This window comes from Jaculus jaculus, chromosome 12 (genome assembly GCF_020740685.1).
Source record: "Jaculus jaculus isolate mJacJac1 chromosome 12, mJacJac1.mat.Y.cur, whole genome shotgun sequence".
Taxonomy (NCBI): Eukaryota; Metazoa; Chordata; class Mammalia; order Rodentia; family Dipodidae; genus Jaculus; species Jaculus jaculus.
In genome coordinates this window covers 56,884,015-56,898,793 of record NC_059113.1, presented here as the reverse complement: position 1 = coordinate 56,898,793, position 14,779 = coordinate 56,884,015, and the positions used below count along the sequence as shown (strand labels likewise).

The 14,779-nt window shown below is 44.3% G+C and overlaps 1 protein-coding gene across 3 annotated transcripts in view; it reads left to right on the top strand.

The window, feature by feature from the left end:
- Prkcb (protein kinase C beta) overlaps positions 1-14,189 on the top strand; it is a 393,262-nt gene extending 379,073 nt beyond the window's left edge. For 2 of the 3 annotated variants that reach the window (XM_004670195.3, XM_045131080.1), the window contains one exon: positions 8,010-8,463. In XM_004670195.3, coding sequence (XP_004670252.1) covers positions 8,010-8,168 — 159 coding nt within the window. In that variant the 3' untranslated portion in view covers positions 8,169-8,463. Of the gene's footprint in view, positions 1-8,009; positions 8,464-13,536 lie in introns of those variants that run through there. The other variant, XM_004670196.2, reaches the window with a different exon arrangement.
- The last annotated feature ends 590 nt before the right edge of the window (positions 14,190-14,779 follow it).

Sequence of the window (14,779 nt, the reverse complement as noted above, 5' to 3'; positions counted from 1 at the left end):
ATTTAATACACCCACTCCTCTGTCCTTTTGCCTTGGATATAGGTCTTCTTGTCTTTTTGCTGTGACCGTCTGGTTTTGCCATTGCACAGATGTCCTGGTGTCCTGTTGGAGGCTGGACAGAAGCTGGCCTCATGTTCTCAAACTCATATTAAGCAACAAATAGCAGGGGACGGGCCTGTATCCTCTTCCCAGCATCCCTGCCTCAGTCCCCCTTTGTCTTTCATTTCTTCCCTAGGATCCTTCCATCTATCCTTCGAGGAAGCAATCTCTCCTTCAGAGCCTACCCAGTTTAGACATCATTTCCTCCAGGCATTCTACTTCTATACTCAGTGGCACCACCTGCCACATGGTACCATGTGGTGGCCTGTTGTGTGCATCTATCTCCCTTGTTAAACCATGAGGTCATGAGAAAAAGGACAGGGACCCCTCTTATTTCTAGTGTCCCACTCACTGCTAGGCAAAGCATGTGCAAAACTCACCTATTACACTTCCTCTGCATCCCACAGCACCAAGTACACCCAAGACAGCCACTCAGAGCGCTCATCTTAGAGTGAGTGAGTGACACAAAGCTTGTTAAGGAGCATCAGGCTGGTCCTAATAATACTCCCTTTTCTTTATTCTGTTTTTACCTTTCTTGGATGTGCTAGCTGTATCATTTTGAAGGTTATTCTCATATTATTAAACAGCAATGATACTTGATAGTTAAATTTTCAGAAATTCGATTAAACACAACCCATAGATTCAATTAAAAAAGCATAACTTCTTTTAGCATATACAATAGGCATAGAGATATTACATGCTTTTTGTGTATATAATTTATGTACTTTTGGTAATCACATATGTTATTTAATATTCTATATCTTTTTAATTTTCCAAATCATTTTGCATGGTAATATGTTAAGTAGATGTGCCATTATTTATTTAACTCTTTTCCCTGTTGGTTGGCAGTTGACTCCATTTTTTTAACTGAGTCTTTGGTAAATATCTGAATCCTCATGGGCTATACTCCGGAACACAGACGAGTGTCAAGGAAGCCTCTTGGAGGAAGTGTCTCCCTGCTGGAGGGAGAGTGTATAGAGGAGATGGGGGTGAGGAGGAAGCTGGTGGGAGGCCTGGGCTCCCTGGGTAAAAGCTTAGAAAGGAGAGATGTATGGGTTCTCTAGGAACCGGAATAGTTCCAGCCAGTGGGAGGGTGGAGTGTCAGGCCTGCAGATGTTGGCTGTGAGGATGTTATGATCCAGGTGTGCATGCCAGGTTCTAAAGTCACTTGTAAGCCATCTTAAAGCATGTGGACTTTGGGCACCTAGAGCCATTAGAGATAAAGCAGGGAAAAGGCCTAATCCTATTGATGGTTTCTATTACCTGTGTCCAAAAGTACTAAATGGGAACTATCACAAGGAAATAACATATAAGTTTTAGGTAACTTTTAATGTAGAATATTGTTATAATTTTCTTCTTTATTATTAGTTCTCATAACCTCTTAGTGTGTGTAATCTACAAATTAACCTATCGTAAGTATGTATGTAGAAGAATAAGCAGAGTCTATACAGGATTTAGTATTATTTATGGCTTCAGACATCCACTGGGGGTCTTGGAATACAGCCCTGGGAATAGGGACCCTGTTCTACTGCATTTTTGGTTAACAGTTTTGAATGATCAGAGTGTACATTTGTTTGTTTTTGTGGCACTGGGTATGGAATCCGGGTCTGTTAGTACATGCTTAGTACATGCTCTGTTGTCACCCCCACCCCACATCTGGCAGCTGTATTCAGAGCTCTTAGCAAGACGACAAAACAAAACTTAGAAGGAAGCATGGGAGTGGGATGGGGAGACTTCCTTTGTAACAGCTCACAGATCAGTTTTCCTGTCTAGGATGGTAAGTTCACAAACACAGCTCCACAGGTCAAAAGGCTTCCTGCTTGCTCTGTCCCTGGAATAGGTACCTGTGGTTTAAATATACCCTCTTGGCTTTTGGCCTCAGTGCCTGTTCCAGAGGCCTCATTGGTGCACCCCTATTATGGCAAGGGGATTGGATTTGTTACCAGTTTTTAAATGGGGCTAGAGTATGTACCCAAGACAGTTAGAGAGGCAGGTGTGGTGCAGGACAAATCTGTAATTAGATCCCAGCCACTGAGCTGCCTATTCTCTGGGGATGCAGCAGAATTCCAGGATCCCTGGATCCCAGGCTGTGCCTCCCAAGGGCTGAAGTCTCCATTTAGGGAGCGCTCCTGAAGCTAATGGGCAATGACAGCTCCATTTGAAAAAACACAGAAACACTTACCAGGGAGGCTGCGACCTGCCAGCCCGTAAGCTGCTTATTAGCAGGGCGATCACGCTCCCGCAGCACCGTGCCCCCTTGGCTAACCCCTGCTCTCCCATCTCCTCTGCGCTATCTCACTTAAAGATTTCACTGTTCTCAGAGGCAAGGGGTGGGGAGGGGCTCGGAGCTGCCAGAAACTGTCTCTCAGCTCCTCTCACAGCCTCCCTCGGGGAGTCCAGCAAGTTGACAGCCTTCTGGTAGGGATAGGAGATGGATGGGTTGTTTTATTTTTTAAAAAAAGAAAGAAAGAAAAATGGCCCCTGAAGAGCCTCTGTATTTTAGCTTCTATGCTTCTGATAGAGCTTTGGATCTCAATCCCTGGGACAAAGAAAAGTACCAGAGCATCAGAGCCCTGCCTCCAGCACCCTTTACCCCTCCCCAGCCCTACCCACTCCGTCCTGACCCTTTCCTCTAACCCTGTCCACCCTCTTTTCTCTGGATGATCACAACTGGCCCCGTACACTGTCTCTATGACTAGTAAAGGTCGCCCTTGTCATTCCTCAGTGCATCACTCCACACCCCAGCCTGCCTTCTGGGACCCTGGAGTCCCAAGTTCATCATAAAGGAAAATGGGTCACTGACCCCAGCACCGTATGCTCTACCCCGAGTGTGCTCACTCACCAGTATACTCTACCCCGAGTGTGCTCGCTCACCAGTATACTCTACCCCGAGTGTGCTCGCTCACCAGTATACTCTACCCCGAGTGTGCTCGCTCACCAGTATACTCTACCCCGAGTGTGCTCGCTCACCAGTATACTCTACCCCGAGTGTGCTCGCTCACCAGTATACTCTACCCCGAGTGTGCTCGCTCACCAGTATACTCTACCCCGAGTGTGCTCGCTCACCAGTATACTCTACCCCGAGTGTGCTCGCTCACCAGTATACTCTACCCCGAGTGCTGCTCGCTCACCAGTATACTCTACCCCAAGTGTGCTCGCTCACCAGTATGCTCTACCCCGAGTGTGCTCGCTCACCAGTATACTCTACCCCGAGTGCGCTCGCTCACCAGTATACTCTACCCCGAGTGTGCTCGCTCACCAGTATACTCTACCCCGAGTGTGCTCGCTCACCAGTATACTCTACCCCGAGTGCTGCTCGCTCACCAGTATACTCTACCCCGAGTGTGCTCGCTCACCAGTATACTCTACCCCGAGTGCTGCTCGCTCACTAGTATACTCTACCCCGAGTGTGCTCGCTCACCAGTATACTCTACCCCGAGTGTGCTCGCTCACCAGTATACTCTACCCCGAGTGTGCTTGCTCACCAGTATACTCTACCCTGAGTGCTGCTCGCTCACCAGTATACTCTACCCCGAGTGTGCTCGCTCACCAGTATACTCTACCCCGAGTGTGCTCGCTCACCAGTATACTCTACCCCGAGTGTGCTCGCTCACCAGTATACTCTACCCTGAGTGCAGCTCGCTCACTACTGTGTTCTACTCCAAGCAGAACTCAACAAGTATCTCAAGCCAAAGACTTTCTCTCCTCCACCTTGTCCCATCCATCTACGTATAGAACATATCCCACACCCAGATGTTTCTATCCACCTTCCCTACAAACCCTCCACCCACCAAGCTCTATAAATTTACCATGCTTCTGTGGCCAGCAAGGACCATGCCCTGCCTCCTGACTCCTCTGCCCCTGGCCATTCTGCTCTAACCACACTGGCGTCATTGATGGTTAAGCCAAGCCCACTCCTGTTGTAGGGCCTTTGCACTTGCAATTCTCCTGCAGACAGTGTTTTTCTCCAAGATACGCAAATGATTCTGGTGTTTGCTTCCCTGAACTCCTGCTTGAAGGCCATCTCTTCACTGCTTGTATGGATGAGTGAAATCAAAGCATATTTTCACTTTTGTCTTTTAAAAATAGTTTTCTCCCTTTTATCGACAATCTTTCTGGATTATGTTTTCCTTCTTAATACATACGAGTTCTTTATAAATTAAAGAGCCCTTCCTCTGTAGTAGGTGTTACAAATATTTTTCTAGTGTTCTATGAACCTTCAGACTTACTTGGAGCATGTCTTTTTAAACCATTAAGTCTTAGCTTTGATCTTGTTAGGTTGTGTCTTTTCTCTCTGTCTCTTCTTGGTTTTTATCCTTTTCAGATGCCACTCTCAGAATATGAATAGATTATTTAGGCTTTTTTCTGGAACTTTCTTATGCTCATTCTTTTGCTACATCAGACATAGCTTTTTCACATCCTTTTATCCTATAAAGTTTGTGTTTTTCAAATTTCCATAGAAAAATGAAATATATTTTTATAATGGGTAGTTTATATTCTTTTTATATAAAATTGCAATAAGAGAGAAAACAATTTAGCTCCAAATAGCAATTATATTTTTTATTAAAGTCTAAAAATTCTAGGCTGTTTTCTCAGCATTTAAAACTTAAGCATCGAAAGGCTTACACTAAGTGAGGTAACCCAGGCCCAGAAAGCCAAGCACCACATGTTCTCTCTCATATGTGGATCCTAGCTACAGATGATTGGGCTTCTGCGTGAGAATGAAAATACTTAGTAGCAGAGGCCAGTAAGTTGAAAAGGAGACATAAAGGGAAGAGAAAGGAAAGGAGGGGTGTACTTAATAGGTTGGTATTGTATATATGTAAGTAGAATGATTGAGATGGGGAGGTAATATGATGGAGAATGGAATTTCAAAGGGGAAAGTGTGGAGGGGAGGGTAGTACCATGGGATATTTTTTATAATCATAGAAAATGTTAACAAAAATTGTGAAAAGATCAAAAATAGAAAATAAATAAAATAAATTTTAAAAATTAAAAAAAACTTAAGCATCATGAAAATGTTCCCTCATCAAAGTGCATGGGATTTCCAGTGGAAAACAAGAACCAAATAACACAGCCATGGTGTATTAAGCACCTATTTGGTACCATGGCCTTGTCACATGCATTATTTAATTTTGTTCTCATCACTACATCAGGAGTCACACTTGCCCTGTTTTATGAAACAGGAGCCTGAGTTGTTAGGAAATGTGCCCAGCAGGAACAAGATGCCAGGATTTGAATCCATGTCTGCAGACAACAGGCTCATCTCTACCCAGAGGGAAGTAGGCAGGAGTGTATAGCCCACATGGCTGTTTCCCATGCACTCTGCTGCCCTTTGCCGAGACTTTCAAGAGCAGCTTTGGGCTGGGGAGATTGCTCAGTGGGTAAAGTGCTTGCCACACAAGCCGGAGGACTTGAGCTCAGATCCCCAGAATCCAAGTAAAATCCCGCTGTGATGGTGTGAGCCCATAATCCCAGTTCTGGGGAGGAAGAGGCAGTTCGTTCCCCAGGACAAGCTTCCTAGCTAGTCTAGCTGAATCCACAAGCTTTAGGATCAACAAGAGACCCTGTGTCAAAGAATAAGGAGAGAAATTGGGGAATAACTTCAACATCAACCTCTGGCTTCTATGCAGTTAGGAAAGCACGCATACCACACATACACATGAAAAACTGAAGAGAAGCTTGCATGCTGTGACTATGTCAATGTCACTTCACTTTTCCAGTGACTAGAGCCCAGTGACAGTCCTTAGTGTGTCCATCAATGTCCTCCCATGCACAAGTGTGGCGGTTCCTACTTTCCTACTTGGCTTCTGGGAGAGATTCCTAGCATGACAATGCCTGTGTCCTTGGCCTCCCTCAGTGCTTAGCTTGTCTGGCGTTGCTCTCTCCAGGTTCTCCTACAACTCTACAGAGCTTTAGGGGCAGTTTGGTCATTGGCAGATGGAGGGTTGTTATACATATTTAAAAAGGTAACTGGTCTGGGCTGGACATGGTGGTGTACACCTTTAATCCTAGCACTTGGGAGGATTGCTGTGAGTTCAAAGCTACCCTGAGACTACATAGTGAATTCCAGGTCAGCCTGGGTTAGAGCGAGACCCTACCTCAAAAAATCCAAAAATAAATAAGTATAATAAGGTAACTGGAGTAATGCCATTGATTGAGCTCAGTCTGCTGCTTAGGCAGTGCTCAGCAGGTATTACTGTAATTATTAGTATATCTTTCTCACTCTCCTTGGACTATCACTTAAAACCTTGCTAAAGCTCTTCTGTGTTCCCAACTCCGTATTTCTGACTCCCCTGCTGAGGAGCTAGCCTCTCATTGGGCTCTCATCATGACCACAATGGAAGCCACCTTTCTGAATTTTCCCACTTAGTGTCTTTGCATTGAGACAACCACATTCACTGCCATTCACACCCAAGACCTCATCATCTCCAATCTTCACCTCCATCATGACTCTCCCAGACCCCAGTATTCTGTCATGACCTATCTGCAACACTTGTAAAGATAGAGCCAAGGGACGGGGCTCTGACATCAGATGGATCCAGCAACCCCTGCAGCTTTGCCATTTGTTAGCTGTCTGGGCTTGAGCAAATGACTTATCTCCCTAAACTTGTTTTTTTATCTACAATGTAAAATAGGGGTGATGAAAATATTAGTGACTCTCCTGTTAAAAATACACCTGACAGAAACAACTTTAAAGGAGGAAGGGTTTGTTTTGGATTACAGTTCAAGAAGAGATATAGTCTATCTTGGTGAAGAGGACATGGTGGAAGCTGGCCATACTGAATTGGAAATTACATGGCAGAGGGCAGGCAGGAAGGGGGACCAGCCCATAATACCTGGTTACTCATTTTCTCCAGCAAAAGGTTCCACAACTTTCCAAAACAGTGTCACCAGCTGGGGACCAAGTGCTCGAATACATGAGCCTTGGGGGAACATTTTGTATTCAAACCATGACTCCCGCAGATACCGTTTGAAATACTTAGAGCTGGGTTTTGCTGGTAGTGAGCCAATAGCAAAGAACTCTCAAGTCAGTGCCTTGCCACCCCATGTTAGACAGAAACTTAGCATGTGCATACATGTAATTCATTCACACCCAATGTGTTAACTCTACCTCTGACCAGTATCTGCTCCTGTAGAAGGACCTGCAGGATGAGTGAGGGTGGCAGTGTTTTTCTCTCTGAAACCTGATGTCCAGTACAAATGGCCGTATGCATTTCCTTCCTCACCACTTTCACAGATTTGAGGAGAAGGCAGTGGAGTTTACCTCCTGGCACCTTGTAATTAAGGGTCACTTGTAATCAGGGAGGAATCTAGCTAGCCAGGGCCTTGTGATACCCCTGAGGTGTTCTGGTTGGCATCTTCCTCTACTGGCTGGAGCTTATAAACTCTGTTCTGTGGAGCTGGAAGCATTCCTTATTCCTGATCGAGAGCAACAGGACGGCGCTTTAATGGCTCTGCTGCTGTAAACATTGTGATCTCCCAGGTGATGTATAAATGGGTCATTTTTCTGCATCTGACATTCCATAAAAGAGCTTAGGTACCTTAATCCCATCTCTCCCGACAAAGGAGCTTGGCTGATTCCCTGGGGTGAGATGGGGGGGACATGCGGACATACCACTAGCCCTGCCATCTCATGCCTTTGCCAACATCTCCTGACTGCCCAGAAGGAAACCAGGAGCCTCTCTCAAGCTACAGCAACTGCAGGTGGGGAGCCCAAGGTCATGCTCTGAGGTCATGAGGGTTTTGCATTTTGTGTTGCTCTCATTTCTGATCATTGAAACAACCTCTGAATTTCTGAAAGGGAAGGGATTGGAGAAAACCACCCCTGATTTTGTTTGGTTCTGTTCTGTTTTGGCTTTTGCTTTTTTTTTTCCCCACCCACAAGTTCTTTTCTTCCCCTCTCATAGTGTGGGCGAAATGCTGAAAACTTCGACCGATTTTTCACCCGTCATCCACCAGTCCTAACACCTCCTGACCAGGAAGTCATCAGGAATATTGACCAATCAGAATTCGAAGGATTTTCCTTTGTTAACTCTGAATTTTTAAAACCTGAAGTCAAGAGCTAAGTAGATGTGTAGATCTCCGTCCTTCATTTCTGTCATTCAAGCTCAACGGCTATTGTGGTGACATTTTTTCATTGCCAAATTTCACCCATGTTTTATTTTCTGATGAGACTAGAGTGACCATGTTTCAGGACCCAAATGTCCTCCAGTAGTTTGGAGCATCTCTGCGAGATGGAATTATGCAGGTGGCCCATGGAAAATCATACTGCATAATTGAGAGATGATCAAAGTCCTCTCACAACATCCCCAGCATGTCACGTAATTGGCCCAGTGGGGAGAAAAAAAAAAAAAAAAAACAGTCTGCTTTCTCTCCCTCATTTTCTACATTACCATTTCCACCCCTCCAATCAACATTCTCCTTACAAAATGGGTAGATCGATCAAATGCTAGCAGAATTCTTCCACTTCCAAGCTGGGAGCTTGGCTTGAATCCAAGTACACGGTTGCTTTGCCCTAGAGGGAGTCCCACCACGCTGCCTGTTTTGGAGGTATGAGACTGCTTTGAAAAAAAAATGCTAAAAATAAAATTGTCTTTTTATTTTTTTAAACACAAAGCTAGGAAGATTATCTAAGTCTTTCTAAAATCCCAAGGATGTTTCAGACAGGTTCAATCCAAAAGTACTTTCATGGGTCAGAAGGCAAACAGCTTGGGTCCTACTTCCACCCTCCACATAGAATTTTCTGATACCATATGTCCTTGATCACTCTCGTTCCCAAACTACTCAGATATGGCATTTGGCACTATTCTCTGAAACCACATGGTCACTCTAGTGGGGTCCCAAAGGGCCATGATTTTACATTACATTTCAAACTTGATTTGCTTTGGAGTTTTATTTCTGTTATTGTTCAAATTCAAAAAAATAGTTTTATTCACTTTGTTACACATGCTTTAAAATCTACATCCAGATGTTATTAACCACAATGACCTGCTTTGATGTAAACAAGAAGACAGCTGTGCAGCCCAGCAGACTTGCGTTTGTGGGAGGGGATTTGGCTAGGTCTGGTGCTGGTATTGGAAAGCTCACTAAGTACTTTGAGAAAGGCAGAATCTCTCAAAACCAAGACAGTTATATTCTTCACTTTGATGTTGTTTTTGCAAGATGTTTGTGAAAATGTTCATTTGTGCCTGGATATCTGTTGTATGCCATTTTTTTTCTAGCATCAAGATACAATAAAAATAAGAGAGCAAAGAAGAAATGCTATTTCAAGGGAAACTACACTCTGAAAAATGAGGACCGAAACTACAAAGTAGAGCCCGAGAAAGGAACTCAGGAGAAGGAACTAAATCTAAAAATTAAACCCAGTCTCACTGTTCAACTAGCCAGAGAACAGGGACCGTGGCCCATTCAGGAAAGCCCAGTGGCCTAAAACAGGGTGGAATGATATGGCTGGAATGTCCACACTGACAAAACCAAAGCCCACATTCCCACCAGAGCCAAGTTTGCAGGTCAGCTAGGAACATGGCCGAAGCTCTTGTCCTTCTCATCAGAATTGTCACTGCTCCCAGCTAACTAGTTCTTCACAGCAAGCATCTCTATAAGCTCCCAGAAGCCCAGGGAAACCCTCTGGGTGGGAGGGACTTCATTTCCATCAGAACATGGGGACAACAGGCAGTCCTTCACTCTTTCCTGCCTCCCTCTACTCGGATCAGGCAGCCCTAAAGAGTATTCTTATCATGGCTCAAAAGGTTTCCAGAAGCACCCAGGCTTCTGAGAAATCATCACAGAGACTTTCAAAACTTGACAAATGTCCTTGATGTATGACTTCTCATCTTTAAGAAGACTATGCCTTTGGGTTCTACTTAAGCAAAGTCCCATCCCTCCTGTTCTATTGTGCTGGATTTCATGAGTTGTAAACTTGATGTCCTAGCTGACAAGCTTAGGATATTAGAGGAAAAGGCAAAACTTCCCCCTCCTGACGTACACACATCCTTTATTATTTAATATCTTGAGATAGGAGGAAGTAACTTCCTGAATGTCAGTGAATGACGACACACCCCAGCCATCCTGACCCCCAGCACAGGGTTCTGTCAGCTCTGTAACAAAAGAGCATCTATCTCTGACTTGTGTCTCCCACCAAGCAAGTTATTTGAGATCCTCCATCAGGCTTTGGACATTTTCTCAGGATCAAAACAGAGACACACTGGGTCACTGACAAATGATCTGAGACACCCTCAAAAAAATATAATATGGATGGATAGTTAGGTAGATAGATGACTATATATGTCTATACACACACACACACAGCTCTACAATTCCCAAAGGTTCATAGATTGCAAAAATAGATACTTGAGCCAAAGTTCCTATTCCCTTAGCATGCCTTGCTGGTCAGAGATGCTTCTGTGGAAAAAAGACATCATTAGTTGGACTTCCTACTGTTTTTCTATCAACATTCCAACTCAGAGGGAACCATGAAACAGAACTTCCATCATATACCATCTCTAAGGAATACTTTGAAAATATATCCTGGAAGAAAAAAATTAATTTATTTTTGCTATCAGCCATTTATTCCCCCTTCCATTCATTCAGGTAGCACTTATTGAGCACCATCTGTGTGCCATGCTGGTGCCAGGGTCATACTGAAAAATAACAAAGACACAATCAAGCCATCCCTTCCTCCTCTTGCCCCAGCATGCTATCTGGTAGGAGCCATCATTCAATAAATAATTTAAAGCATGATGTGGTTGAGAGATAACTACGCTCTAGGTTAGTTAGGAACACATGCTTACAAAAAGAAGTCATCAGAAGTCTTTGCATCTTCTCTTCCTGTCTGTAGTCTGCAGTTTGCAGCCAAACAGAAACATTCCACACATCCTCTTGACCTAGATTTCTAGACAATCACATAGTGGGTGGGTGGGATGGAGAGATAGCATAGTAGGTGAGATGGACTCCCTGCTAGCAGGCCAAATATACAATCTCTATGCTTCATAGCGATCAGAGAATTCCCAAGATCTGAGCAGATACCCACTTTTTATACTCTCTCTGTGTATAGAGAGAGGGAACTGGCATTACCACTTGGTTCTGAGTCCTGGGTGTCACCTCCCATGGGACATCACTCAGATGTCTTCAGACTCTTGGGAAGACACCATTACCTTCTTACCACACTGCCTCCTGCTGGTCACAGCCTTGTTCTTTTAGCCCACCTGAGAGGCTGAAATTTTCAAGAAAGAATTTAAAAGATGGAAGAATCGAAAACAGGAAACAAAATAAGAAAATCCAAAGAGATCTGGTCAAGGTTCTTGTTAGCTGTGACTAATTGTCTGCCTGGATCCAAGAATTCCTCTTTTAATTGTTTAGACTTCTCACTGGCCTCTCCTGTCCTGAGAAAGAATGGAGCCATGGGCACAGTAATGTTCTCAGGACCATGGAATTAACAATCTTCTTAAGATGAGTGTTTCAAATGCTATCCACTGAGAAGTCATTATCCCAACAGAGGAGACCCTCCTTGCTCTGTGTCTAGGGTGAACTTCTGGAGCTTTTTCTAGGAGCATCTCCTGCTTGTCCATAAGGCAAGCCATACTTCACTCATGTGCCATCCTGATGCATGACAAACAGGAAGGGATTTCCAAAGTTGGGAGTGATGGAGAGGAAGTCTCCACAGCATGCCCTCAGTCATGAAGGTGAAGAGGGCTGATGACGCCAAGGGGACCAGAAGGAAGGAGCTACCTATCTTCTGACCTGAGATATACCTGCCTGGCAGCCTGCACATGGCCCTGCAGCTCCCAGGGTCTTAGCACACAGTTCAGTTCACACTGGCTCAAAATGGACAGTATCCATTTGGGAAACCCTTAGGACTGGTGGAAATCATATATCTTACCCCATTGTTTTGCTTCTGTTGTGAGGTCTCTGCCTCAACAGCAACTATATGTTTGGGAGAAAATTTGTTCCTCTTAGTCTCACCTGCCAGCCCTTCTCAAACACCCTAGTAGGAAGAAGGAAACATGTTGCTTGCCTTGAGCGAACAGTCAAAAGATGCAGTTTTGAATCCAGCAATGGAAGATTATTACCAAATAGGCTCTGTTAGGCACTAAACCTAGTGACATAGGCCAGACTAAGTCAGCCAGTCTCCTCAGTGGTCTGACAACTTCAGCCTCAGCCAGACACCTACTTGTGGCTAGTGAATTACAGGCTTCATCCTTGATGATCCCGTTAGAAAACAGCCCTCAGGCTGCCTCTCCAGCCAGAGTGGTTACAGTGAGGCACATCTATCTGTGATGTGGTCAGGTACAAGTCACCAAGTCACCCATGACTCACCCACCTGTAAGTAGTGAGGCTGGGGGTGAGCACTCCAAGCCAGTGGGGTGAGGATGAGAAGAGGCAGTAGGCTGAGGAGGACCTTGGAGAGGCCAGGGCTCCACACAGATATGTGTTAGTTAGCCCACATTCACACTACCAGTAAAACTTGACTCAAGTATGATTAGGGAAGGAAGGAAGAAAGGAAGGAAGGAAGGAAGGACAGAAGGAAGGAAGAGAGGGAGGGAGGGAGGGAGGGAGGGAGGGAGGGAGGGAGGGAGGGAGGAAGGAAGGAAAGAAGCACAGAGCTAGAAGAGATTTTTGTTTTTGTTTTTGTTGTTTCTTTTTATTTTTTAAGGTTTGCCCCCACAGACCTTATTTTAAACTGTGGGTGTGTTTCTTACAGTGTATTGACAACATGCATGGTATAGACATCTTTGGAGAGACCCTATGGCTGGTGAAGTCCCAAACTAATTTGTGGGTGGGATTTGAGCAGCCTTTAAAAGCCTAGATTGTTCTAATCTGTATTAAGAGGCAAAACATAAAACATGGGGTAAACCTTATAAGTCAGCCAGTACCTTGTATTATCTGACCCAATTCTGACTTCAGCATTACCAGTGAGTCCCAGGCATGGGGTGTGGGGTGGACAGTGGTCAGCCCCTTTCTCGGAGTACAGCTGTGATTTCCCTATGGAGCCATTCTGCCTTCTGGGAGCAGTACCTGTTCAATATAGCTCTTCTTTTCAACAAAGAAGCCTCCTGGCCACTAGGGTCCCTATTAAGTGATTTTCTCTAGAACACTCTATCTAATAGCTAACTCTATGACATCAGACGTGAAAAAGGAGTTACCAATGCACTTCACCTCAGAGTCAAAACACAATGCTTCCCTCCATCCACATACCACTTAGGACAATCCTTAATGTAGCATTTCCTTCCAGAGAAAATTTCCACCAAGTTTTGTATCTCACAGCCAACATGTCAGGAGAAATGAAGGTAGGACATGCCACATAGCTGCTGAGCGCGGTCAGCCCAGGATTCGTCCTGACTGCCCGCGTGACGCCATCAGCCTCCCAGTAGCTGGCACATCTCGGTCGTGTTGCCCTCTGCTGCTCTGTTAACATGTCTGCTTTCCATTTGGCAGAGAGACAAGAGAGACACCTCCAACTTCGACAAAGAGTTCACCAGGCAGCCTGTGGAACTGACTCCCACTGATAAACTCTTCATCATGAACTTGGACCAAAATGAATTTGCTGGCTTCTCTTATACTAACCCAGAGTTTGTCATTAATGTGTAGGTGAATGCAACTTCCATTGCCAAGCCTGGGGTTAAGACTTCAGGTCAAGTCTCTGTATCAATTCTAGTCTTCCAGGATTCGTGGTGCCTATGCTTGGCATTCAACATGTGGGGAGCTTGTCTTAGAGGGCTTTTCTTTGTATGTGTAGCTTGCTAGTTTGTTTTCTACATTTGAAAATGTTTAGTTTAGAATAAGCGCATTATCCAATTACAGAGGTACAATTTTCCAGACTTCCAGAAACTCATCCAATGAACCAACAATGTCAAAACTTCTATGTCTGATACCAAAATGCTTCGGTATTTGTAATTTTTAAAGTCAGAAGCTGATGTTCCTGGTCAAACTTTTTACAGTTATTCTCTACTATCTCCTTTGAATGCTAACTCAGCATGACTGGTATTTTTAAAAGTTGTAAGCTTTGCAGTTACTGTGAACTATTGTCTCTTGGAGGAATTTTTTTTGTTTAAGAATTGGTATGATTAAACTGAATTAATATATGCAAACCCTCTTGTTTACATGTCTGCTTAAAAAACAACTTATTTACTTATTTGAGAGGTGGGGTGGGGAGGCAGAGAGAATGGGTGTACTATGGCCTCTAGTCACTGCAAAAGAACTACAGATGCATGCATCACCTTGTGCACCTGGCTTGTGTGTACTAGAGAATTGAACCTGTGTCCTTAGGCTTTGCAGGCAGACACCTTAACTGCTAAGCCATCTCTTCAGCCCTATATGTCTGCTTCTAAATGCCTCTGGCCAGACTATACAGATGGGAGATTCTCAGGCTTCTGTAGCAGGAGAAGTGTCATTCCCTCACACAGAACAGCATTTTACTGAAATCATTTATCCACACTTAAAATGGAACAGTTCAGAGGAATTTGTGCAATTTCAGAGTTCCTTGGGGAAAAAAAAAATTCAGAAGATAAGCAACCTATCTTTCCTGGTGGAAATAACTCAATAGGACTATGAAATGGCAGAGGCAGGAGGATCATTGTGAGTTCAAGGCAACCCTGAAACTACATAGTGAATTCCAGGTCAGCTTGGGTTAGAGTGAGACCCTATCTCAAAAACAAATAAAATCATACAGGAATGGTGT